Consider the following 27,852-nt stretch of genomic DNA (forward strand, 5'->3'; position numbering starts at 1 on the left):
TTACCCTATGACCCAGCAGCTCCATTCCTGGGTATCTAACCCAAAAGAAATGAAAACAGATGTCCACACACAGACTTGGATGCAAACGTTCACAGCAACATTATTTGTAAGAGCCAAAAACCGGGAAATGTCCATCAACCGGTAAGTGGACACACAAAATACTATCTATCCACATGAGCGTATTCAGTAACGACAAGGAACAGACCACTAATACCTACCCCAACATGAACTTCAAAACGTTATGAGAAACTTCAAAAATGTGCTAAAGGAGACAGACAAAATACCACTATAGTAGGATTTCACGTATATGAAATGTCCAAAAAAGGCCAATCCATAGAGACAGAAAATAGATTAGTGGCTGCCTCGGGCTGGGAGCAGAGATTCACTGTAAACATGCATGAAGAATATCACCAGGGGGATGAAAATGCTCTAAACCAGATTATGGTTATGGTCGCATAAATTGTGTAGGTTTACAAAAATCCCTGTATGTTGTAAATGGGTGAATTTTATGGTCTGCAAACTGCACCTCAACAAAGTTGTTCTAAGGGGAGAGAAGCCACTGAAGGATTTTAAGCAAGGGGGCAGATGGTCCAATTTTTATCTTCAGAAGATCACTTTTAAGGAGAGGTCACTGGCCCGTGGTATAGTATTTTTCAAGGGGAATGGGCCCAGCCGTCTCTACCCAACTCAAACCCGGAGACCAGGAACGCTCTCCAGCCCCCCCACCCCCCCGCCCCGGCTCTAATTCTCTGGGTCGAAACACCACTCCCTCCAGCGGAAAGAGACAGAAAAACCAGTGTACGCTAACCACAACCGAAATTGATAGCCTGACGCAAAGAGAACCCAGGGAGGAAAAAAAGGCCTTTACCACAATCCTCGGTGCCTTTCCATTCTCTAACTCAGAGCCCATCAATCCTTTCAGACTCACCAGGCTTGGACAGGCAGAATCGGTTGACTCCTTTGGAGAGGTTATAAATCCCCACGTTCTCAGGTCCATTTCCATCCTGATAAAATTCCTAAGGGACCAAAGCCAATACAATGACTTACTAGGGGAGACGGAGACACCAAGATGATTAATAATATTTCTGTTTCTGAACCAGTCATGTGTTTTACCCATTAATCATTTGAGCAGTTGGGTGCCACAGGAAAATTAAAAACCTTCAAAAACTTCCCACAAAAACATGCTCTTTTTCATTCAATCAACTAATATTTATTGAGCACCTGCTATGACAGACCCAGGGCTGGGCCCTGGTGGCTGATGTGGCTCCTGCACTCAAGGGGCTTACGTTCTAATATGGAAAGACAGAAAATCAATGTGGTCAACAAAGAAATGAGATTTCAGCTAATAAGTAACAGCACAGTGGGCTGAACAGCCAAGGAGGCAGTACAGAGTGGGAGCGCGGCAGGAGCATCTCGGCTGGCCGGGCTCAGGGCAGGACCTCTCCTGAGTAGACAACATTGGGGCTGCAGCCTGAATGATGAGAGAAAACCAGGCACACGCACCACCGGGAAAGATGACTGAGGGAAGCGCATGTGCGAAGGCCCAGAGGAGGGAACGAGCCTGGTGTGGAGGTGAAGAGAAGGCTGGTGTGCCGGGGCCCAGGCAGCAAGGTGGAGAGAGCGGTAGAAGGCTGGGGGGGAGGAGAGGGCCTTGCTGGCCACTGTTATGGAATGGGGACCTCGTCCGAAGGGAAACAGAAACCCGCTGAACAGCTGAAGGAAAGGAACAATCTCCTAAATGTCTACCACTTACTCTCAACTGGGTACCAACTAACCCATCTCCTGGAACCACATGGCTTGTGCAGTATTTGTCATGAAGCAGTTAGGGCAGTCGACTGGCACTGGAAACAGGCTGCCAGCCCTCCAAGGGTCTAACATGAGCGGTGGCTTAACTGCCGCTTGCCTCAGTTTCTCCACCGGAACCTGACAATGACATCTGCCATCACCAGAAGCCAAAAAGTTCTACAAAACTCATGAATGGACCGAGATGGGCCCACACACCTGTTCTCTTTCCTGAAACCCAAGGGGCACACTGCCTGTCAGGGAGATTCCATCGACAAGACAGTAAGATCCGAGCCGCTCTGTCCTCTGCCCCGGAATAAATATACCAGAGAAAGTGACTCGGTGGCACCTATTAATAATAATAGCAGTGTTCACCGGGGAAACCAAGTACAGAAGAGGTTTCCTTAAGCTTCACTACAACCCCAAGAAGTGGAAATTATGATTCCAGGGCTACAAAAAACCAATGTGCTCCACACGACAGCTGTCCCAAGTCACTCATCAAAGTTAGAATTTCATGCGGGGCCAGGACAAGAAAATCTCCCAAAGGCATCTTTCCACTAAGCGGTTTTAAAAAGCTCCCTGTGCTTTCCTGAATCAGGGGATGAGTGGAGGGCAGAAAAGGATATTTGACTTAACGATAGTTAAAATCTTCTTGGCATGCTAGCACCTTCCCGCTTTCCAAATAAGAGAACCCACACGAGGCAGGCATACCAGAGTGATTGCGTGAGAAAGGGAACATCGCAGCATGTAGCCCGTCTGCCTAAACTCAATCGTTGACACGTCGTCCTCCAGAACCTCCACCTCCAGACTCTTGTTTTTCCAGCACCAATCTTCATGCATGATGCTTACTGGAAAAGCCACAATTACAGACACACATGGGCACAGAGCACATCACCTCCCTGAGTAAAAATTACAAGGACTTAATTATTTTTAACGTGTATGCGCATATATGCGCACGCACACACACATGTAACTGGTAACGCTCAGGACAAGTAAATACTAAAGAGAAAAATGAAACCCATGCTCATTAACATCAGCAAGAAAGAAATTCGATGGCGTCTCAACAGCACGCTCACAAGTAAGATATTTAAGGGGCAGCAAACTTTTCCTGTAAAAGGCCAGAGAGTAAATATTTCCAAGTCTGCAGGTTGTGCAAATATTCAACTCTGCCTTCATAGCACATAAGCAGCTGTCGATAATACATAAGCAAATGGGTGTGGCTGTGTGTGAATAAAACTTTATTTATAAACACAGGCAGTTGGGCCCCCTGCCATCGTTTGCCAACACCTGACAGAACAGAAAATATAACTTCCCAGATAAAACAGCCTACTTTATAAGCTATTCACTGCCAAGAGGCTCTAAACTGAGCTTTGAAAAAGCAGAAATACAGCCAGCGGGTGGCTTCGAGAACAGCAGGGAAAAGGGAAGCAACACTGGCCAGCACCTACTGCTTCCAGACGCTGTACACACTGCATTTCATTTGGTTTTGCACTCTCCAGAGAGGCCGTAACACTCCTATTTGAGAAGACGAAACGGAGTCTCAGGGACATCACACAGCTACTAAGGGGGAGGACACGTCAGTGCCATTTCATGCTCTCTATTCGGGCACTTAGACATAAAATGGCACGAATGAGGGCACCCTCCCCAAACAGCAGACGCGCGTGGGTTGTCCTGACAACGTGGCAGTGAGGGGCAGGAACAGCCATTCCTCCATTATCCCCCACTGCTAAATAATGCACGTTCAAGGTCAAGGGGCAAGGAAGACGAGTAAAAGGTATGCAGGTGCGGTGCAATTCGAGAGCTGGGTTTGGGAAAGTTCTGAAAGACAGGAAGTACGTGAGAGCCGCGAGATGCCGCCTTTGGGTCTTACTTTTGTATTTTCCAGGGAGCACGTTGTCAAAGGTGAACGTCATTGAGTTGACCTTGCCGGAGAGCTGGAGGCTCCGCTTCTCACCCTGGCGGCTCACGGACTGCAGCGTCACCAGCAGGTCGCCGCAGGTGTCTGCAGAGCGGAGACAGGAGGGCCTCGGATGGCTGCCCTCGCCAGCCACAGCCCAGCCTCGAACCCTCCACCCCAGGGTGCTGCTTTCCACCGCTTATGTCCCGAAGGGCAGTGACAGCAGGCTTCCTTTCCAGCCAACACGCATCTGCTCGGCCCTAAGACGCCTCCCCTGTGCAGGTCATCAGTGCCAGACACCGGAGCCACCGATGGTGAAAGCCACCCCATCATCTGTTGCACAGCCCCGTGCGAGCACAGAAGACAGGAGAGGGAAAACAGTATTTCAGAGTGCCTGCTAAGTCAGATGGAAGGTGAAATGGGGGAAGGAAAGTATTTATGGAGCACCAGAAGCCAGAGAAAAAGAGAGAAAGAGGACAGGCACGCTGTCTGACCTGACCGTGTTAAAGCCTCACTAAGACCTTCTGAGAGCCGTAGTATTCCCATTCTACAGAAGAGAAAACTGAGGCTGAGCTTACTGTCTCACAGCTGGAAAGTGACCGAGCTGGGAAAAAAGCCACCTATTGTTCTTTTAGGAGCCAAAGCAAAAATACTGCAAGGGAGGGACACCTGGGTGGCTCAATTGGTTAAGTGTCTGCCTTCAGCTCAAGTCATGATCCCAGGGTCCTGGGATCGAGCCCCACATAAGGCTCTCTGCTCAGCAGGGAGTCTGCTTCTCCCTCTCCCTCTGCCTGCTGCTCCCCCTGCTGTGCTCTCTTGCTCTCTCTGGCAAATAAATAAATAAAATCTTAAAAAGAAAAAAATACTGCAAAGGAAACATTTCTAGTGACTTGCCATGTGGCGCTTACTCAGAAAGAACCGTACGCAATACGGATTTGAAAACCACTTCCAGGCGCGGTTTTGGCATTCACCTTGAACGCCACCTGACAGGGAAAAGCTCACCAAAATCCCACTTCCAAGAAACTATCTATTTTCGCTTTCACCTGACACCTTACCCAAACAAGAGACTTTCCCAGAAACTGATGCCAAGAACTGCACAAAGGCCACGTCCATCACAGGCCTATCGGTCACAGCAAGGGGGAACATCTGCGGCTTCAAGGTCAGCCCCGCTCTGGTCTCCGCCTCAGGAACCATCACCTGCAGGGCAGGGACACACAGGACGTCAGTATCTGCGTCAAGGCCGCGGCTCCCCCTGCCTACAGGGCACCAGAACATTCACCCAGGCCCAAGGCTAAATATTTGAAGGACAGAGGTTCACTTCTAGGCCTAGTTTTATAATCACAACAAATCCTCAAACAGGCCATGGGAAGAAAACGTGTTTCTCGAACTAGCCTTCAGCCCTGCCACAAAGCCCATGAAAGTCTATCTGGCATAACCCCACAGAGGCACATGGCTGTCATCGGTCACCTGTACCCTGGGTGGAAACCACACTAAGCCCCAGAAACTTCTCCTGGCTGAGGTCACTCACGACGTAAGCTATGAACCTGTCAACGCTATGTGGATGTCCCCCCTGGCTGACTCAGGCCACTTTCTTCTTCTTTTTCTTCTGTGTCCTTTCTTAGGCTAAGAAGAGGGACTGGGGAAGAGGACAGAGATCACCTATGTCCTCCCTAGTAAAGATTACACCCCAAAGTTGCCCTTCCTTGGAAAAGTCCCTTATACTTTGAAAGGGCTTCCAAAGGCTTGTCAGCATGGCCAACTTCACAAGAGCTGGCTGCCTGGTAAAGAGCTATGAGCTCACACACCGCACTGTTGGGTGGAAGCAGGGAAACCAATCTCCTCGCACCCCATCTCCTCACGGGGGGATCCCACCTGCTCTAGAGGAGAGCACAGTCTCGGGGGGGCCCTTCCCAGCCCTCTCTGTCCCCTCACCTGCCCTTTGTCAGGGAGGAAGAGCAGCTGACTGGACATGTGGGGGCCTGAGCTCCCGAGTCACAGTCTTCCCTGTGGGCAGGGCCATCACTGAGGCACAGTGGGCTGACCTCTGGCTCTCTCTCCTCTCTTGCCTGCCACCCCCACCTGTGCTCAGGCCTTCACCCTCACGGTGAGACCACAGGTACAGGGTCCCCCCAGCTTCTCCGCCTGCCTCAGTGGAGAAGTCAGATGGTGCCAGACCAGCCATCTTCAATTCAGGGCGAGGTGGAGAAACACCAGCTCTACCCTGGCCTCGGGTGCCGAAAGCCATGCACTGTGGGCTTGCCATTAATAAAGGGTTAATTTGGGGACTTATGGATAGTCTATAGTAGCCAAAAGCCTGAGAAGGTGCAGGTGTGATTGGCAGCCTGGAGCAAACTCCTAATAAACATCGGGCCTGGGAAAAAAAGAGGCCTGTGTATCATTTCCAAACTGGGTGCCCGTCTGCTCTACGGTGACATGCAGGAATCTAAAGACCTCAAAATAAGAAACTAGGAGTAGAAATGCTCCGTCACCCCAATCTGGCTAATAATAACCCTTTAAAAAATCATTGCCTCTTTTTTCAAATATCTTAAATAGAACAAAACTCATCATACCTGGACTTTGTAGGTCCCTGGTTTTGCTTTAAAACAAAATGATCCATGAGCATCCGTCTCCACGGTGACCAAAGACTTGTCCTTGTCTTGAGATGACAGGACAACTTTGTATTTACTCATCTGCTTGACGGTGTCAGGGAAGCGAATGATTGATATCTGGCCACAGACACTGAACCTGCAACGAGGGGCCCATTCATTCCAGCATGAGAACTCAATTACCACAGGAAAGGCACTTACCAACCCAAACAACGCATCCCTCTTCCTGCCCCGGTCCCAGGACTAGTTTAACCCTGATGAAGAGGTCGAAAAGCAACCCAAATGACTCCAGCTTCAAAAAGCAACCTTTGGAAGGAAGATTGAACCTCTCTCTGTATAAGGGACAAGGCACAGCGGAGGCCCATGGCGGGGTGGTTTGTATGTTCCGGGTGACATCCGTAATGCCCCAGTTGCGGAAGCAATTTTCAGAAAAATCTGTCGATGATAAAAATGCTTCAGGTAAATTGGATCGTTGATGGTGCAGCAGAAGCCTTTAAGCAGCCTAAAAACCCGTGGCATTGCCCAGGCGGAACAGGGCAGGGGCATCAAAGACACCTTCCTCGCCTGTGATTATATGTAATTCGTGGATAAAAGCAATCAGGAAGACGGGAACAGAAAAGGTAATTAAGTTTAAAATAATTACAAAGCCAAAACTGAACTCCTTACGAGCGAGGAGCCACAGAAGCGACCTAGACTGAGAGGCCCCATTCAGGTAATGACTCGGGTCGGAGACTCTCGATGAGCAGTGTGCACGCTGTTCCAAAGGGCACACAGAGCAGCACGTGAGAGGTGCATGCCCAAGCTGGGAAAGGGCAACAGAGACCGTCAGCCTCAAGTGACGTTCTTCACTTCTGAGCTCCGGACTTGTTAAAGTGTAATAAGGCACCACGGCTGGAGGCCGTCACTGCATCCTCAGCTGACGAAAGGTTGTATTTTCCAATCTTAAAGAATCATTCTGGATAAAAATCAGTTGTTTCTTGTGACAGAAAGATGATAAGGAAAGGAGGCTTTGATGTGGGATAATTAGGGGGTACTCTCAACGCTGGAACACCCACCCTGCTGCAAATAAAAAGGGGTGGGAGACTGTGTGTGTGAAATCTGAGAACGAGGACAAGCCAGTCATCTCTTTAGAGCGAAGTGACTAGCCTGCCACCATGAGCTCAGAATCCTGAGCAGGGGGCAAGGAACGAGGGCCCACATGCCCAGGCCAGCCAGCCACCTGTTTCTGTATGGACTGTGAGCTAGGAATGCTATTCCTACTTTTACTTCCACCTTTTTTTTTTTTTTTTTGGAAAGAGGCAGGTTGGCAGAGGGAGAGAGAGAATCTTAAGCAGACTCCCTGCTCAGTGATGAGACTGATGTAAGGCTCGATCTCATGCCCCTGAGATCACGACCTAGGCCGAAATCAAGAGTCGGATGCTCAACCGAATGAGCCACCCAGGCACCCCTAATTCCATACTTCTCAAGGGTTAAGAGGGACAGAAAATCAAAGATTAATAATATCCTGACACATAAAAACCATATGAAATTCACATCTCAGGGTTCTAAATAAAGATTAATGGGAACACAGCCGTGCCCATCCATTTATGACTTGGCTGTGCCGGGTTTTGTCACAGGGGCCGTATGGCCAGTGGGAAGCCTACAATATTTATTCTCAAGCCCTCTACAGAGAAAGTGTGCAGGCCTCTGATCTAGATTTGAAGGCACACATTTTGGTTCTCACTTCCCCCTTTCTGGGCACTTTCAGAGTAAAAGGACAGAAAGGGAATAGTGATGAGTTATCCTTAAGAACCTTTCATATTCTCTCTTGATTTGTATACGTATCACAGGGAATGTCACCTTATTTGTCCCAAGCTGAACCTCTCTGCTTCTCTAATATTTTAACCATCCGGCCTGTTTTAGCTCATATTCTCAAAGAGAAGTGTCCAGCTACCCCAAACCTCGAATGTATATTGGTTTTAGTTTAAAAAAACTAAACTAAAAAGCCGGCAGGACAGTGTTTTGTTATGCTGAATCCCTTAAAAAGTGATTTGTGTCAACAAATTCTTCCATCGGGGTTTAATACATTTATGGATGGAAATTCCTAATTCTGGTATATTGCGAGATTATTCTCATAACCATTTGGACAGAAGTCAAAGCATTTCCTTCTCAAATAAATGGGGATTTTTTTTTAAGAAAGAAATATGAATGAATTAAAAGGCAAATGTGCTATGTTGGCCCAAAAGGGAGATGAATTTTCCCAAAGATGCTCAACAAGTATCGTTTTTCTTTCATTGACCCAAATATTCCGCTTTAAGGAAAAAAATAAATACAAATACGTTTCCCCATCTCCATGAATAGCACCTCCTCCATGTACACAGTTATTCAAATAAGAAATCTGGGACCCCCACAGCACAAGGCCTGCTGACTCCCTCCCCATATTATCTGTCAAATCCATCTACTTCTCTCGCCCTCCCCTGACGGCCTCAGAACATGCTGTTCCCGCTGCCTGGGAAGTGCCTCACTTAGCTAACTGTGAGTCCCTTTGGCTCAGTGACCCAGTGAAGGTCCTCCCAGGGCCCCGGCCCTCTTTCCTGCACATGTACTGGAACTTATCATCCCAAGTTACTCAGCTCGAGTCTGTCTCCCCAGGAAGACAAAAGCCCCGTCTCTATCACGCTAGTTGGATTCACTGCTACACCCCAGTCTTTGTCACAGCGCCTCACCCAGAGCAGTTGCTCAAAAACGTTTACGAAGGAAAAGGAGGCAGGGTGTGAATCCAAAATGATTTTCTGAGCTCTATCGCGACAGAGACGAAGTACCAGGTTCCACCGGTGATGTACTTCCTAATCACCCAGCCGTCACAGAATCCCTGACCTCGACCCCCACCTGTCTACAGAAAATGTCACCGACGCCTCCTCAGTAACCAAGCCAACGGAGCTCAGCTCCTGGGCCTCCCTGACCATCAGGCACGCCCTCATACCTTAAACCCGCTGCCTGGATCCTCCTGAGGCCACCCCTCAAACGCCAGCCTGCTGTTCTAATTCTGCCTGCTCTAACACATCTAAGGTTCTGGCTGCCACCTGGCCCCGTCTCCCCGAGTCACAGTCTGTCCGGGCATCTGTCGAAGAGCGCCACCTAGTGGTCCTGCTGAACCCTGGGCACCCAGCGGGCTCCTCTCCCTGCCCATCGGCCAGCGCCACAGCCATGCTGCTCCTCAAACTGGAAACCCCTAAATACTTCTCCAACCCACCCCTGATTTCCCTACCAGGAGAGCCCTCATCAAGTCTGTTTTCACGCCCCCTGTACCCCAGTCTTATCCCCTTCGGAGTTCATCCCCCACCACGGCTGCCAGGGAGCCTCGCTGCAAACAAAAAAAAATCTAACCATGTCACCTCCATGTTCAAATCGATCGCTGGCCCCCTGACCCCCGGGGGAGAAAGCCCCATTCTTCCAATGGGGTGGGACGAGGTCCTCTGAGCCCTGCCCCTCCAGCCCCGTCACGCTCCCTGGCCTGCCCCGCGACACCAAGTCGTATGCTCCATCCACAGACGCTGTGGGGCTCTGGACCGCATGCCTTTGCTCATGCCGCCTCTCCCCAGGGAGGCCCCGCCCTGCCCCGTTCAAGTTAGAGTTCAGTGAGCATCCAGCGCCGTCTCAGAGAGAGACGGCATCACCCCCATGCTAGAGGTGACTTAACACGCAGCTGAGAGACGGATCCAAGATCCGATGCCGAGGCCCGGGTCCTCTACACCACGCGGTATCCCCGTAGGATAAAACCACCCAGATTCAACCACCGGATGTGCCCTCACGTCCTCACAGTATGTACAGCAAAGCCAGAAGAGCTGCCACAAGAACTGGAAGCACCTTACAACAAACTCTCTCTCAGGCACCTGTACTATCTTCCAAAGTCCTCAAGAGTTAAGCCGTGCAAGGTCTTACAGATGTGAAGTCAGATAGCAGTCCTCCTCTAACTCAGACCCATGTTACCTTGGAAGCAAGACCACGCTCCCTAAGCAGCCACGTGTAAGTACCTTCCGTTGGTAAGACTTAGCACTAATCTTTCTCAGGGGGCCAGCCTGAATTTCTCACAGGCGTCTAAAGCCCGATGTGGATCCTTAGCAGAAAGACAGTCAGATCGAAGGTAATTTTGTCCTCCAGCGTCCACACTGGCACTTCCACACCCGGACACGAGGACCTCACCCTGTTGCAATGATGTCAGCCAGCTGAGGCGTGTTCGGTGCAATTTTGATGGTGACAGTCTCAAAGTAGAGGTGTTCTTTCTGAGCGTGGATGGTGTACGTCCCAGTCGTGATGTTCTCCAGGCGGAAGGAGCCATCGGCTTTTGTTTTGACTATAAAACAAAAAGATGCCAACGAAAGATGAGCCAAACACAACCGTACATCCCCTCCATCGACACAAGAATGCTTGAGACAAAAAACTGGCATATTTTCACAGAATCATTAAGACTGTTTCCTTTCCATTTCTCTCCGTGATCAAAAACGAGCATTGGAAACAGTTTCCGGGGGCCAATGCGGCTGCCCACCTTTGATCTGGTTATTCAGAGTGACTACTGCCTCTGGAACACCTTCTCCTTCGGGCCCATTCAAGACCCTCCCGGTGACAGAGAATCCCATGACGTGGAACACGGGCTGGAAGATGAAGAACAGGAAGAAGGTTCACACGTGCCTGAGTGCAAAAGCCTTCCTTATTCACTCACGCCGCTGCTCGTGCATGCCACCGCCCGGCTCAGCCGCCCACGCCGGAGCCCCGTAGGCCAGCCAGACCACCCCGTAGGCCAGCCAGACCTCGTGCTGCTCCCACACCACTATGCTGTTCTCGGACTCTGTCTGCATTCTTAAACTCCCAACCCGTGGATATGTGTCAAATAACTGAATAAAAAAGATCTATAGGCTTACCCCCCCCCCCCGCCCAGTTAAAAATCACAGAGTCAAAATTGAGAGGGCAGCCCCCCTACCCTTGTTCCCATCCTGCCTCCTCCCCTCCAGATGCCTCCATTCTGGTAAACGCACCACCCTCCCGTCTCCCGATCTCAAACCCCAGCGTCACCTGGGACCCCTCCCCACACTCCGACCTCAATCCCATGCATCCCACCCCACCCCCGCAAGGGGTCCCGTCTGTTCCCACCACAACCCAAATTCAAGTCCTTGTTCACTCAGCCTAGGCCACCTTCCTCACTCACCACGGCACTCTGGGCCGGGTTTACCCGTGTCTGTGCCCCCACTCGTGAGCACCATGGCTCTGTTCTCCCCAGAGTCGCTGTGGTCCAGCCACCCTGATCTCTGGGTCCTCGAGCTGACCAAATGCGTGCACCACAGGCACTCCTCACGTGGGCCTTTTACACCAGCTGCCCTCTCGGCCTGGATCATTCTCTCCCACATCTGGAGAAGTTCGGGGAGGGGGCCACTCCTTCTTATCATTCAGGTTTCAGCTCACACCGTTGCTACCTCCAAGAAGCCCTCCCTGACTATCCACCCCATCTCAGGGGCTCCTGGCCCTGCCTCCCACCTCGGCCATTCACTATCACACTAGCCTATCTTATCAGCTTCGTCAAACTCTGCCCAATATCTGAAATGTCCTTGATTGATTTCTTGTTTGTCGACCTTCTATTAGTATACAAGCTCCATGAACATAGTGACCTTTCCTGTCTTAGTCAGCTGGTATACAGCAGGCATTCAATAAATCACTCACTCAGTCACTCACTCACAGATGAATGAATGAATGCATGCATACACACAAGAGCGTTTGAGAGAATTTCTAAAAAATTAAATGGCTTTTTAAAAATCCAGATAGCCCTTCTTGATCCTTCTAAAAAGATGCGGTTTATCCACGTACTGATTCCTCTATTCACTCAACGACTACTTTTACGAGACACCTACTCTGTGCCAGGCGCTAAGTCACATCAGGAACACGTGAAGAACGAGGCATAACCGATGCACCTGACCTCATGCAGCTTACAGGCTGCTCCCTGAAATTTCATTCATGTCTCTGCTTAGAAACTGGTATTTGGTTGAGATCTGGGAATGCCCCCCCCGCTCCCCTGCCCCCACCCTTCTGTGCAAGCCCCCTGAAGGAAGCAAGGACACCTTCTCACCCCTAGCCACCTCCAGTGTGCACAAAACCGTCAAGAGCTTTAGGGAATCTTAAAAAGCCATCAGAACCCCACTGAGCATGTGACCTAAAAGCTTGCTCCTACCAATTGCAGCTACTTCAACACAGTACTGCAACATTAAAAGAAAGTGATTAAAATCTAATTTTTTCAATAACTGGAACACTGGGAGGTCCATTTATGAAAGACTGTTATTTTCTTTGGGGGATTTGCTCTAACTGGCAAATTTTCTACAGTAACCATTATCTGTTTCTGTAATTAAAGATATAAATGCGATGGAAAACACATCTGCTATCTATTCTAGGATCTAGGGAGTTTGTCGGGCCATGCACCAGCCCATCCATCACCCCACCTCTCACTCCCCATCCCTGCAGCCCAAGCTCTCAGCTCCCCCCTGGTTTCTGGCCACAGCCTCCCAACTGGTCCCTGGCTTGCACCTTGCCCCCCGCCAACTTCTTCCCAACATGGCAGCCAGAGGATCACACCTCTCCCGCTCAGACACCCAGAGTGGCCCACCGGGTCCTGTACAGTCTGCCCCATCATCTCTCCCTGCCTCACTCCCTCCATGCCAGCCACTCTGGCCTCCTTGGGGTCCCCCATGCCCTCTAGGCACACTCTGGCCCCAGGACCTTTGCACCTGTCACTCTCTCCGTCTTAAACACTCTTCCCACAGATGTCAATGAGGCACCCACCTCTCCCCTTCCCCCTGCAGCTGGTTGCTCAAACATCACCTTCACAGTGAGGACTTCCGGAGAGCACCTGGGAGGACTGTAACCCATCTCAACCTGGGAAGTGTGTCACCTCCTTTCTTGCTTTATTTTTCTACAGAACACCTTCTAATATACCTAATTTACCTATTTATAAGCGTATTGTCTCTTTCTGCCATGGTGCGCCAGAAAAACAGAAATGTGTGCCTTTTGGGGTCCCCATTGTCCACCCACGCCTAGAACAGTACTTGAATCGTCTGAGACCGGCACTCAATAAATACATTTCGTTGAACAAAGTAGCTATAACTGGACTCCACTTTCTCCACGTGAAGAAATTACGTGAGAGTGGATCCCAGGCTACAGTGGAACTGAGGACGAGATTCTGTTTTTTTCCAGCAGCCCAGCCCTTCTAGACAAAATAGTAGTTGTTTTCTTCTCAAACATGTTTGCGACACCTGTGCCCAGGGATGGGAAACTCAAACACCTGTCCCTCCAGAAGGCAGGGAGGTCTTACCTCAATTTTCAGGCTGTCGTGTTCCACCGTAAAGTCGCGTCTGGAAGGAGCAACATCAAAGGTAATCCGCTCTCCTCTATAGAAGGGAATCTAGAAGGAAGGGTCTGTGCGTTACTAAGAGCCAACAACATGAGTCAATATTAATAACTGACCCAGCAGGTCATAAGTGACAAGGGGTTCCAGGCAAGCCCAGAGAAACTATTAATCCTAACTGCTGCTGATCTTAAAAGAGGAAAGCCCACACTTTTTGCAGCCATTACTGAAGGGTCAGTCTTGTCCTAAATAATTACACTAAATAAAATGGTCATGAAACTGTAAGGCAATCATTTACTCCCCTTAACGCCCCAAACGGCATCGACTCTCACGGTGTCTTAAGAGTCTAAAACATACAGAGAATGCAAATCTCCTCCACTCACCACAGTATAGTCCCCACTTGGCAAGGAATAGAAGGAGAACGAGCCATCTTCTTTGGAGACCGCATAGCACAAATACACCAGACTCTCATCTTGGGGCTGGAAGCCAGGCACTGGTGAGATGCTGCAGCCCAGGACATCCTATGCCAGGGGAGGGGGGGAGAAAATGACGTCCTTTTCCCCTCATATGTTCTGATTATCATCAAACAGCCACACTATAGGAAAATTCTTCCAAGTTTTATGTCACAAAATACGTATTTCTGAACAGGGCATAGTAGTGGAGATAAAACGAACAACTTTTACACTCAAGTTTTGAGAAGTTAAAAACTGGCACAGTCTTCTTGGGGAAAAAAAAATGACGTGATTGTCCTTCCCTACAACGGGTCACCATTCTGCAGACAAGAAAATGGAGCCAGGAAGGGCAAGTGGCTGGCCCACACAGCGAGCAAGAGGCAGAGCTGCGATGTGTCCGCACCTGGGTCTGACTGTGCTCTTTCCACCCCAGTCCACTCCCATCACAGACATCCAATTTCTTGTGAGTCAACCAAGAAACGCAATGCTCTTAAATGTTCAGACTCTACATCCACCCTGACCCACCCAATCTCGTCTGTTCTCCGCTTTTCCTTACTTACCTCTTTGGAAACCACCGATGAAAAGAGAAGAAACTTCACCCCTTTCATGGGCTCCCCGTCGCTGCGGACAGAGCCAGACACATTGTAGCCGGCCACTATGAGGGGGCTGACGGCGTTGGCATTAGAACTGGTTACTCGCACGGTGGTGCTCGCCTGCAGAAGAAGGGGACTTTACCTTCCCAGACAACAAACCCTCACACATTGTGGAGCAACCACAAAGACGTGCTTAAGCTAAAATATTAATGGGTGGGGTTCCCGGGTGGCTCAGTCGGTTAAGCATCTGCCTTCGGCTCAGGTCATGATCTGAGCGTCCTGGGATTGAACCCCACGTCGGGCTCCCTGCTCAGCGGAGAGCCTGCTTCTCCCTCTCCCTCTGCCTGCCGCTCTGCCTACTTGTGCTCTCTGTCAAATAAATAAATAAAATATTAAAGAAAATATTAATGGGGGGAAAGGAACATGGAAAATTGGGAACGTAGTAGGATCACAACCACATGTTTGAGAGCAAGATGAACTGAAAGGAAATGTGGCAAAATGTCAATCACCAGGATGATTTCCTTTGCACGGTTAACACTTTACCTCTTTGACACTTTTCCACCTTCCAAATTTTCCACCTGTGTTATCACTCTTTTACGCTGTTCGATCTGCTGCGATTTTTGAAAATGAGCGTGCTCTACTTTTTTCCATGTTTAATGGTATATGTGCATGGAATTTTAAAGCTGTCAAAGCACAGTTTACACAGAAAAAAGTGCACAGTCTACGGCCATCCCACCCTGAGCGTGCCCGATCTCGTCTGAAAAAAGTGCAGAGTCTAGGGGTACAGAGCAGTGATCTTCACAAACTGAACACGCCCTGTAACCAGCACCCAGAAGCCCCCTCACCCTCATTTCCAGGTACTAGCCGCCAAGGGCAATCGTTATCCTGACTTTCAACAGCGTGCTTTACTTTGAAACACAGTCTTATGTTAATAGACTCAAATTCCTTTATACACACGACTTACAATATAAGCCTTAAAATTTCTTCGAATCGTAATATATAAGCAATGAGTTTTAAATAAAACACTTTTAACCCCCTGGAAACCTGCAGTCATAAATAGTATACAGGTAAGTCGAGGTGTGAAACCATACCATCAATTATAAGGGCTTAAAACCTACACAGGAAAAACTGAAATAACAATTCTAATAGTTCCTTAGCAAAAACAAAACACAGCCTCAAAACTAATATAAAAGTTAATGTGTCGGAATGTCCTTTAAACCTTACTTCAATTTGTTTTCCTGTAGTGATTACAAAACCTCACCTGGTCTGTTTCTTCCTTTTTTGATCTTTTATCGTAAACTATTTCCACCAAATACTACTCGGAAGAACACCTATACACATTCTAACTGGCTAAAGAAAGAAAAGCAGAAGTACAATTTGGGAGCCCTGCGTACCTCCACACCCCTTCCTGCCTCCCTCTAGAGATGTCAATTTCATAATGAATATGGTGTTTGCCACTCCCATGCATGTCCTCGTACTTTTTTTTTTTTACAAAGGACTCTATCCATAAGTGCAACTACCCTGAGTGTTTTTAATTACTTTATAAACAACATCGTGTTTCCTTACCCTCAGCAACTTGCCTTTTTCCCTCAACTTTGTTTTCAAATGGACTCCTATTGATGTATGTAGCTCCGGTTCACTCATTCTTGCTGCCCTACAGGAATCTGGGTGACGAAACCCCACTCTGCTCTCCACCTAATGGACGTTTAGGTTGTTTGCGATATTTTGCTAGTACAAACAAAACTGCAAGAGACATTCTTTTACGTTCTCCTTGGGCACACATACAACAGTTTCTGGACTGTTAAGTGTATTTATAGATTGCTGTTTCAGACAGGAAAAAGAACAACAAATAAATCTCACTGGGTCCTTCTGGTGTTGATTCAGCTTAAAATAGCTACAGTTAATAACAGACCTATTTCACAGCAGGAAGACAATATTGTCACCTAAAACCAAAAACAACAGAAGGAACATCTGCTACAGTGAGTTTTATCTTATAAATACCACCGAACCAATCAGCAGCGCTTTTTCTCATCTACTTCCAGAAAAACCATAAGCCCATTTCGCACCCTAAACAGGACCCTCTCCGCTTGTCCCCAAACCTGAACACTGTTGGCACAGCGATCGACACAACTGAAATACTCACCTCTTTCAATGCCCAGGTTGGATGAGTTGCAAGAATTTCATAATCTCCGGGAAGAACTTTAAAAAACGCAAACCTAAGAAATACAAAATACCAATTAACTTTCTCTCAAACAGCCTGAGTGTTCTAATTTATGGCTAATCCTGGAAGCATTAGAAAATAATGTTTGGATTATCACAAACTTGCCATTAGCTGGTTAAATGAGCATAAACAAAATTCAATCCTTCACTGTACAAATCCACATTGGGGAGCACTTATTGAGTACCTACTGTGTACCAGAACAGGTGTTCTGTGCACTGACAGGAAGGAGACTTTATGTTTCCCTTAACCCCAAGGATTTCTGACCTTAAAAACCAGTCACTGTGGTTCAGCAGGGATCAGTCATAGAACATTCAAGTGCATTTTGGCAGAGGTGATAGGCATGAATAGGCAAAGAGAAGGGAAGGAAGTGTCCAGAGGAACAGAGGTGGGAAGGAAAGTGTCCCATGTGAAGAAGAGAGAACAGATCTGATAGGCTGAGGCCTAAGCTAAGACGATGCTGATGACATGGGCAGGGCAAATGATAATAAGCTCTGAATCCTATGCAGGGGAGTTTAGATCTTTTATGAGAAACAAATACAGTGTGAGCCATTCTGGGCTCTTGCACAAACTACAAGACCAAACCAGACTCCGATGAAGACCGGTTAAGTAACTATGGGCAAATCAGGACCAGAGTGACAGGAGTGCTGAGGCTGGAAACGCTGGCACCAGGATTCTGACACACTTAACCCTTCAAATGTGCAAAGCACCAGACAACAAGAGGGCTAATTCTAGTGAAATGGACTACCAAAAAATCCATCTAATTTCTTCTCCTGTGGTGGTATTTTACTGTATCAAATACTGTCTGTCATAACTGGACACATCTTGGAAATCACTTTGCTACAATAAAATTGAAATTACTATTGGATTCTGGCCTTCATGAGATTTAGCCTCTACTCCTGCAAGTTACAATCATTGTTTTAGTCAGTGCGGATGAAGGAGATTCAACAAGTTCAAGTCCCTTTGCCCAGCAAGGTCAAGAGCAAACTACCCTAGAGAAGATGGGAGCCCCATGTTCCTCCTGCAGGCATCCATCAAGTAGAAATAAATGTTATCCCCACACTGAAAAAGAATTTCAACAATCCTCATTGAAAAACTGGATAGACAGCTTACTGACAGACTCATTATAAACTTCTAATCTGCAGTTAAGTAGGCTTTGTATATTGAAGGAGTAATGATTCGAATGCTTTCAAAATTATCAGCTGGAACTATTCTGAATTAATCTTGGCACATCTGGGGCGCCTGGGTGGCTCAGTCGTTAAGCATCTGCCTTCAGCTCAGGTCATGATCCCAGGGTCCTGGGATCGAGCCCCGCATCGGGCTCCCTGCTCCGCGGGAAGCCTGCTTCTCCCTCTCCCACTCCCCCTGCTTGTGTTCCCTCTCTCGCTGTCTCTCTCTCTGTCAAATAAATAAATAAAATCTTTAAAAAAAAAAAAAAAAAAAAAATCTTGGCACATCTGTTAACACTTACAACTCAACGATATAAATCCATTAAATACATAAAATCTGACTCAACAAGGTTAATTAAATAGTTGTCAGTTCCCACTACAAAATAATTTTGATGTAATAGTGATAATATGATTTTTAAAAATCATAACTGAGGGGCACTCAGTTGGTTAAGTGTCTGACTCTTGATCTCAGGTCTTGATCTCAGGGTCGTGAGATCGAGCCCCGAATTGGGCTCTGTGCTGGGCATGGAACCCACTTGGGATTCTCTCTCTCCCTCTGCCCCTCCCCCTCCCGCACGCACGCTCTAAAAAAAATTTAAAAATTAAAGAAAAAATAATAATTGAGCAAATCTATATTGAGCTAACACTTAAGCACGTACTCCATGACAGACAATTTGAAATAACGTTAATTTAATCTTCCTATTAACCTTAGGGGCTGGGTTCCACCATCATGACCATTTATAAAGAAGAAAACTAAGGCCCAAAGGCGTTAAGTAACTTGCCCCAGGTCAAACCCAGTAGGTGGCGGAACCAGGATTCAAACCCAGGTTTTCAGGCTCCAGAGCCAGTCCCAACTGTTAAATGAAGGCCTACTATGTGCCAGGCTCTGTAGTAGGTGCTGTACAGACATTAACTCATGTTTAACCATCCCGTCTACATAGAGGCGACGGGACAGATGAAGAGCTTGAGGCCCTGAGAGGCATGAACTTGTCTGCAGTTAAGAGGCCAAATAAGGATTGGAACCCAGGTCTCCCAGGCTGAACCCAGGTCACAGGCTCCCTCCCTCCCCTCAGCTGTGAGGCAGCATGACATGGGCACCACTCACTTTCCACCAGGCTGTGTCACTGTGGACTGGATCTTCGCTTCGGTCCCCGTGTTTCTCAGGGACACCTGAACTCCTGCAGGGCCCAGGGGCTGCCCTTTGCTGAGAACCTGCCAAGGAGAAGGAGGTCAAGACCCAAACCAGCAGCAAAGTTCTCCTTTTAGCAGGACTGTCCATTGTGTTCCTGCTCCCTGCAGGGAGCTTATACCCTTCTTCAGGTCAAGACTCCTTTGCAAAGAGTAGACAGATTATGGATACCCTTCCCGGGGATTGCTGAGGGGCTGAGTGGGGGAATGATACTTTGTTTCACCGAATCTAAGACACCATCAGCTAAAGATGCACCATTATTTTATAATCGACGGAGAAAGAAAAATAACCCATGATCCTCCATGCTAGCAAGCAACTCACACATGAAGGCAGGACCACCTCGCCTCACCAAGAGTGGGTGCCTCACTCTCAGTGTGAAGGCAGAGGAGAAATGAACCTGCCATGAAGAAAAGGACAGCAAGGCAATTTGCACGCGTCAACCTTGGTGCCGGATGGAGGGAAGGATGATAACTCTCCTGAGAATCTGAACTTGGAGCTGCCATTCACATAGGTGAGCCCTCTACATTCACACCATCGATGGGGCCCAAAAAACTCTCAGAGAATCTAGTTTACTGCGACAGCTCCTGGGGGAGTGGCCAAAGCAAATGCAAATCCTGTCTGCAAGAGGCCGGCTTCGTCTACCCACAGTGATGACAAGTGGCCTTGAGTAGAGGGGCCTGCGCTCTTCCTATCCTGCACCCCTATACAAGGCCATCCCTGGCAGTTATCCACCCGGACTTCACAGGGAATGACGAGTAAGCTAGATCTGACCCCAAGAAACACCCACACCCTTCTACACAAAATTTTGCCCATTCTCAGACCCTCTTGAAGCTTATCTATGGGTCCCTTGTGGGCTCAGAGTCCCCATGTTAAAGAGTCCTACTTTTTTAAAGGTAAGAGAAGACTCAGTACATAATACAGAGCAAACATTAAAAATAACAATGTTCTGAAGCCAAACCTTTCCGTTCACAGAGAACCCCGTGAACACAAAGTTGATGTCCCCGCCCTTTGTGCAGATATCATGGACGCCATCCACGTAGAGCTCCACGTTCGTCGGCTCTGAGAAACGAAGGCGGGAGGGGAGGGAACGGGACGAGACACAAGAACCAGGTCAGTTCTGAGATAAGGTGAACGGGTCGAGGCAAAACGCCTTTTCTTGGTTAACTTTCATTTTCTTTATTTTTGAGCACTTAATACACTCACATGGTTTAAAATCCAAAGGTACCAAGAGGTATGCAGGGAAGTCTCCCTCCCATCTCTTCCCCACCCCAGAGTGAAACAGTGTGTGGAGGATAATATGCTTTTATAACAGTCTTTTGGCTGAGCTGTAGCTCAGAGTCCCACTGAAAATGCGGTAAGCACCAAATTGTTTCATCTACTGGATGCTTACCATGGACCAGACATGGGCTAAGAGCACGTGCTCCTCACAGCTACTTTAACAGGTAGGTAATGACATCTACAACTGACTGAGGATTAAACTGACACATGGAAAAGTTAAAGGAGCCCCACAAAGTCACAGAGCTTGTGAGTGACAGAGCCCCAGTGCAACCTCCAAAAGCCTGGCTCCAAAAGGCCCCCTGACCCAAGTGCAGGAGCTCAGCCACATTAAACCAGGACCATAAACTCCAATGTCCACAGGAACCAAGTAGGGGGACAGGCCACATGGGGACTACGGTGAACGGGAAAGGGGAAGCCACTACTCAGCTTTTGCCAAACATCAACCTTTTGAAGAAAACACAGACATCTGGATTTTATGTGCCATCTCCTGATTTTTCAATACCAGCAACTAACTCATTTTGTCTAAAAAACTGAAGAGGTCATCGTAATAAGGGTTAAAGTTTTTAAAAGGTTAGGAGTGTAGAGTGATTAAGTAGAGAAAAAAATGGGAAAATAAAGAGAATTCCAGGTAAAATGAAGAATTACACACACAAACACACACACACACGAAGATGCCAACAAAAAAACACACACAAGACGTGGACACCTCACAAAAGAGGCTATCCAAATGGCCAGTACACATATTAAAAAAAGCATTCAATCTCATTGACCATCGAGCAAATGCAAATCAAAACCACAATGAGATACCACTGTGTTACCAAGGGCTGGTGAGACTGTGGGGCACCTAGAACCCTTCCACGCTGCTGGGAGAGCAGAATCTGCTACAACCGCCTTGGATATTTAACACTGTCTACTAGAGCTGGGCATGTAAATGCTCTCTCACCCAGCAATTTCCCTCCTGGTATAGACCCAACAGAAATGCAAACACACAAAACCATGTACTGAAAGATATGAACAAGGAAATTCGTAGGAGCACCATACTTAGCGGCCAACGTCGAGAAGCGGCCCAAATGTCCATCAACACAAGGGGGAAATCACTTTATACTCACACAGTAATTGAATGAGCTAACTAAAGCCACACATGTAATACAGATGAATGACATTAACAATGTTGAGAGAAAGAAGCCAGACACAAAAATGTACCCCTTTAGAATCACAAAGGGATTTGGAATAGACAAAAGTCATCCAGAACTTTAGGAGGTGGGGGCAGTGGTCACCTGCGGGGTGGGGCAGAGCAGTTAGAGAGTGCCTGGGATGGGGCCCTACTGGGTACTGGTTCTACCTTGTGATCTGGGTAGAGGTTACATGGGTGCGTTTACTTAGGGAACATTCAAGTAATACCCTTATGACGAGTACACTTTTCTGAAAGTATAATTCAATAAAAAAGCTCCTCCAAAGAAAAAGCACTGGCAGGAGGGGAGGGGGCTCAAACAAAACACTCCCACAGGCCGCGGATGATCTGCAACCTCTGCTTTAGCGCTGTGTTGGGTTTCCTTCCCCTCTGGCTTTCTGGAATGCACGCGTCAGGTGCCCCCTACAATGAACCGAAGAGAACTTCTCTCACAGAGCCAAATGAGCTGTCGGCTGACCTGAGCTTCACTTGGCCCTTCATGATGGCAGAATTCATGAGGAAGAATTTAGTCTTCCTCCTCTAACTCACAAGCAAGCCTGACACAGACAACCATGCCCTCCCACCCCCCTCCCCGAGCTACAGAACTGGGATCAGGCACATCTATTCTTCGGAAACGTAAGCCGTGACAGAGCAGAACCCTCTCTTCTTATCTCAACCCATTCCCACATCTCCGGCTCTGCTAAACGCCAAATACATCAGGAAAGTTTTAAGCTTTCTGTTTGTATGGGTGCAGAACGCTTTTAAGTATTTATCATTGCTAATTATGTGCTGTAAATACACTGGCCCATTCACCCTCCAGGTTAGGCTGTGAGGCAGCTACCACCACTCTCCCGACTCCCTAGCAAGAAGGCTGCACACCGACCCAGGAGCAAGCAACCTGTCCAAGGTCGTCGCAGAACCAGTAATGCCCAAGGTCGCCAGACCTTCTGATCTCTTTTGAGAAGTAGATCTGGATTTTCATGTGAAATCTCACAATGTTGAATACTGCAGTCCTAAAAAGCACCAAGGGGGCAAAGAGACCATCCTTGGACAGGAAAAATGTTCCCACTCCTGACCTCTAGACACAGTTTGGGGAACTCCCTGGGGAATGGAACTACAAAAACAGAGCTTCCTGAGAAAGGTTTGGGAAAAGACGCCTATTCCAAGAAAGATGACAGTAAACCTTAGCGTAGGTCCAAGATAAATCCAATCTACTCTAAAGTAACGAGGAGGAAAAAAAGCCCTGTTCCACACTAGAAACGAATCCTTACTATTTTAAAGGTGTCTGCACTACGCCAATGTAAATTAACATTCGGCAAATAATCTAATCCTATACAGAGTATGTCTGGTTATTCAGTTAACTTACCAAAACTCCACCCTAGGGGAGGCTCGATCTTCAGAATGAAATCTCCCTAAGAGGGGGGAAGAAAGATACAGGGATGAAAACTGATGACCTCTCAACTAGTTTAATACACTTCCGTGCTACTGTTTAATCTAGCATTTTTACACCTGCAATAAAATTCTAAGCACATGTTGTGTTCTAAGCAGCTGTGGGCTTCCTGATTGCCTTGAGATGTCGAAAGCTGAGGCTGGGTGCCCTGAAGTCCCCATCCAACCGATCGGAAGATACCAAGTTAACACCCATGGAAAAGTTCTAAAGGCATTATATTCAGCCACTTGTTTTTTGATACCAGACGTACTACTAATGGAGTCTCCTATCAACCCCTCCTACGCCCAAGGTTGCCAGCGTCCTTAGAAACGAAAAGCCATTTCTTAAAACTGGATGTTACTCACACACCCTGGTTTCTTGAGATTGATAGGGTTTAAAAAAAAACAACAACAACATATTTTAAGAACCACCTGTAGAAGTCAGCCCTATGTATTGTGCCTAAAGATTTAAGGTCAGGAATATTTAGCGCTGTGTTGTCAGTAATAATTTTTTAAATTGGGAAAAGCCTCTATGCCTACCAACAGAGAAGTGGCTACATAAATTACGGTTTTGATTTGATTCTGACGTGTTGTGCAGCCACGAAAAAGAAGGCAACAGATCCAAACGTGCTGATGTTGCAAGCGTATCAAGATGTTATCATAGGGGAAAAAGTCAAATTGCAGAGTAATTCCTATTGTTTGATTCCAATTGATATTAAAAAAAAACCCCAAATCAAAATTGTGTGTGCATATAGATTATTTCTGCAACATGCTACAAATCTGTGCTTCCAAATAAAGAGTTGAAGTGGGGAGGGGAAACGGGGGTGGGGGGTGCAGGGAGGGGAAGGCATGGACACACATCTTTCCACATGTGCACCTATGTGGGCATCTTTATAATCATAGAACACAGAGAAAGCAGTCTTTCGGGATACACACCGAACTTGTATCAGTAGTTATCACTACAGAGGGATGAGAAATTGGGGGGTAAAGGTTAAATTTACTTCATAGACTTCTAAGGACCTTGTTTTGTGGTTTTCCACATAGCTCATAAATTCATGTATCACCTGTATCATTTTTTTAAACAATATTTTAAGCTGCTTGCAAACTTAACCCTATTAAATCAGGGTTTCTCAATGTTGGCACTGCTGACATTTGGTCCGTCCTGTGCAGCATGATAGGTAGTCCAGCTTCATTTCTGGCCTCTACTCACTAGATACTGCAGCACTCCCCCAACCCCAAGCAGTAGTAACAACCAAAAATGTCTCTACACACTGCCAAATGTCCCTGGAGACACTGAGAACCACTGTATTCAATCAAACCAGTTTATAAATTGTCCCCCTCAAACTTTGGCCGGAATTGTCAAATTCCACTTATAATTTATAAAAGAGACCAGCTCTCAGGGCGCCTGGGTGGCTGAGTCGTTAAGCGTCTGCCTTCGGCTCAGGTCATAGTCCCAGGGTCCTGGGATCGAGCCCCGCATCGGGCTCCCTGCTTGGCGGGGAGCCTGCTTCTCCCTCTCCCACTCCCCCTGCTTGTGTTCCCTCTCTCACTGTGTCTCTCTCTCTGTCAAATAAATAAATAAAATCTTTAAAAAAAAAAGAGACCAGCTCTTGCTCATGTGGTTAATCAAGGCTGCTCTGGTTAGTGCAGTCCTGTGGGCCACACTAACTCCTTCCCATCATAAACCACTAGAGTAGTCTCTCTTACCTTATCATACAAGGGGATCATAAAGTAACCATTATTAGGGGCACAGTCTGTCTGGTATTTCAAAGTCCCATGCTTGGTATACAGCTTTATCTAGAAAGCAAGGAAAGAAGAGAAGTCATAAGAGAATTAGCTACGTACATTACACCAGAATGCATTCAGTTAGTATGTGTTTGCTGAGGACCTACCACATGCTGCTATTAACACCAGGCATTAGGGACAGAGAGAAAGACAAAGTATCCCCAAAATAATGTGATTAGATACTTTTCTGGTTAGAAACCATCTAAAGACTACCCCCAAAAGTCATATTTTTCAGGTTATTTTTGGTGGCTGTCTCTACGTTGTTTCTATCTATAACAAATTTTCAAATTCGCTGTTAATAAGGTGCTTATTCAAATGCAATCCCAAGCCCCACTTCTGTTTCTAAACTAGAAGGTTGGGGTGAGGGCCAAGGATCTGCATTATTAACCCCAAATGATTCCCAATACTTGGGAGTAACACTCATCCAGAAACTTTCAATTTTCTCTTCTACTTTCATTCCTGGGCAAAAAACAAATCAAAAGACATTTCACAAGGATCTCTAAAGCTCTTGTATCCTGGACATTTCCAAACACAATCTGTTAACCTTTTAAGATGTTCAAGCAAAGTCTGGGTCTTCCATGTACTGTGCGACCTTGGGCAAGTCATTTAACCTCCTGAGATCCAGTTTCTTCAGGGGTAAGAAAAGAGAAATTCCCTTTCCTGGTGATTATACAGATTCTATGCATATTAAGCACCTGGCGGAGAGCACAACTCAAAAAAAAAAAAAGAAAAAAAATAGTATTCTTATTATTTTACTATATTACTATATTACTGTGTTGCGTTACTAACATCTCTCTGCCTTTACTTTTCTCCCCAGGAAACTACAAGTTGCAAAAAGCCTTGCAAGGCACCTTCTGAAACCTCCTGTGCCCACACACTAAGAGGCAATCTAGAAGGTGACAGGGGCACCCCAGCAGAACCTAGGGACCTTGCCACTGCCAGTGGGTAGATTCACTAAACACATGACTTAAGATAAAAAACGGCAGAGAAGCCACAGACGGGTCTTGAAGGTGATAATTATCTTCCTTAGGAAATACACCGTACCGGGTTCTGCTGCTTCTGTCTCAACCCCATCCTACAGGAACAAAAATTGGGATCTGGAACAAGGCCAGGTGAAAGACCTAGTGGGGTGTGGAACCGATGTTCAACCAGATTTGCTGAGAACCTCAGCAACCAGATTTGTAGAACATACTGGTTTAATCCTTCACTGCAGCCCTTGAACTGCCAGAACTGGCGAGGCTCAAATGTGCTTTCAGTCAGCCTTTGAGGGTCTTAGTCCCCCCACAGTCCCTTCTCTTTGGCATCTCCTAGCCTCTTCCTTTTTTTCTCTTTCAAATCCCCTCCTCCTGCCCCATCATCAGTACCCTCCTAAAACACAGGTCAGCCCTCCGTCAGGTCCCTTCCCATCTATGCTGACAAGTGACCATCCTCTTCACAAAAGCTTTCTGGGTCACAGTCCCACTGGGTTGATAATCACGTAACTGCATGGGGCTTTACAACTTAATAAAAAAGACTTCTGCACAAATCTCTAGCATAATTCCAATAACTACCCAGTAAGGCAATCAGGGCAGCTGACAACTCTACCTTCACAAAGGAAAAAGGAGTCCCCAAGGGAGGAATGGGGGAGATTAAAAACACAGTTTCCCAGCCCCAGAAATGCCAATAGAGATGAACTGGGTCAGGATCTCTGAGATGAGAATCAACGCCCTCTAAAAGCATCCCTGGGGGGGGGGGGGGTTGAAGAGGAGTGGATTAGAACCTTTGGGGGCTCTGAGTTGTGGGGCTAGGGTATAAGACTTGCAGTCTCTACGTTCTGGAATACGGCTTTCAGGAAATCTAAGTTTCAGGGGGTCTGAGTTTTGAGGATCTGGGGTCTGGGTCCTGTTGAGAGTGGGTTTTTATTTTATTTTTTTAAATTTTATTTATTAGAGAGAGACACAGCCAGAGAGTGGGTTTTAAGAGATCTGGGGCCTGGATTCTAGGGACGGTCAGAGTCCCCTATCATCTTGGGATGTGGATTCTGGGTTTCTGGAGTTTGAGTTCTGAAGAACCTGGGGTCCTGATTTGGGGGATCCTTCGTTTTGAGTGACCTGATAAAAGTTATGAACCACCAACATCGTCACCAAAAATGTCCCTCACGCCCCCTGCGCGCACACCTCTAGGCCCCCAACCCCACTCCGCAGCTGACCCCACGACAGGAACCTCCACCCTAGCGCGACACGGAGGGGACGGGATGGTGGAGAGCCCGCGGAAAGCGGAGCCTTCGAGGAGGCAAGGACTCCTAGAATGTGGAGCTAGTGGCAACCGCCTGGCGGATGAGGCGAGGCCACCGCAGCCCGCACAGGTTGAGCGACTGGCCCAGGGTCACACGACGAGCTCCGGCCCGGGCCGCGGGGTTGGGCGCTCACCTCGATGAGCGAGTAGTTGATCTCCACGTCCGACTTGACGAAGCCCCCGCAGCCCACCACGATGTCCTCGGAGCCGCGCGCCGGATCCACGCCGCTCAGCAGCAGCACCACAGCGGCGGCCACCGCCACCGGCCCCGGCGGCCCCAAGCCCCCGCACGCCCGCATTGCCCGGCTTCTGCCGCCCGACCCGCCACAGGCCTCCCGGTCCCGCCCCTCGCTCCGCGCGTGGCCCGCGGCTTCCTCTTCTGCCTGCGGCTGACAGCCCAGGCCCCGCCCCCCGCCGCCGCGCGTGCGCGCTCCGGCCTCAAGCCCACCGCCCCAGACAAGTTAACCACGGCGCATGCTCAGCCACAAAAAACGAGATCATTTGTGCCCTCTGGAGGCCTGGAGGACTCCGCGCACCGTCTGGCGGGTGCAGTTGCAAGGTACCCAGTACAGGCACAAACTCCAAAGTTAAATTATACTTTGGAAGTCAATATTGCCGAAACTGGAAATGACGAAAGACTGTTGATC

General features: G+C 47.8%; 1 protein-coding gene across 1 annotated transcript in view; it reads right to left on the reverse strand.

Moving 5' to 3' along the window:
- NOMO3 (NODAL modulator 3) overlaps positions 1-27,598 on the reverse strand; it is a 53,752-nt gene extending 26,154 nt beyond the window's left edge. The window contains exons 1-16 of the mRNA XM_036115489.2: positions 27,340-27,598; positions 24,854-24,943; positions 23,085-23,130; positions 20,228-20,328; positions 19,186-19,292; positions 16,837-16,909; positions 14,661-14,813; positions 14,032-14,169; positions 13,616-13,705; positions 10,811-10,916; positions 10,468-10,618; positions 6,250-6,424; positions 4,735-4,876; positions 3,653-3,784; positions 2,494-2,630; positions 929-1,016 (exon numbers count right to left, since the gene is read on the reverse strand). Of these exons, the coding sequence (XP_035971382.1) occupies positions 929-1,016; positions 2,494-2,630; positions 3,653-3,784; positions 4,735-4,876; positions 6,250-6,424; positions 10,468-10,618; positions 10,811-10,916; positions 13,616-13,705; positions 14,032-14,169; positions 14,661-14,813; positions 16,837-16,909; positions 19,186-19,292; positions 20,228-20,328; positions 23,085-23,130; positions 24,854-24,943; positions 27,340-27,504 (1,894 nt within the window). The 5' untranslated portion in view covers positions 27,505-27,598. The remainder of the gene's footprint in view (positions 1-928; positions 1,017-2,493; positions 2,631-3,652; positions 3,785-4,734; positions 4,877-6,249; positions 6,425-10,467; positions 10,619-10,810; positions 10,917-13,615; positions 13,706-14,031; positions 14,170-14,660; positions 14,814-16,836; positions 16,910-19,185; positions 19,293-20,227; positions 20,329-23,084; positions 23,131-24,853; positions 24,944-27,339) is intronic.
- Between the last annotated feature and the right edge of the window lie 254 nt (positions 27,599-27,852).

Source organism: Halichoerus grypus, chromosome 6 (genome assembly GCF_964656455.1).
Source record: "Halichoerus grypus chromosome 6, mHalGry1.hap1.1, whole genome shotgun sequence".
Taxonomy (NCBI): Eukaryota; Metazoa; Chordata; class Mammalia; order Carnivora; family Phocidae; genus Halichoerus; species Halichoerus grypus.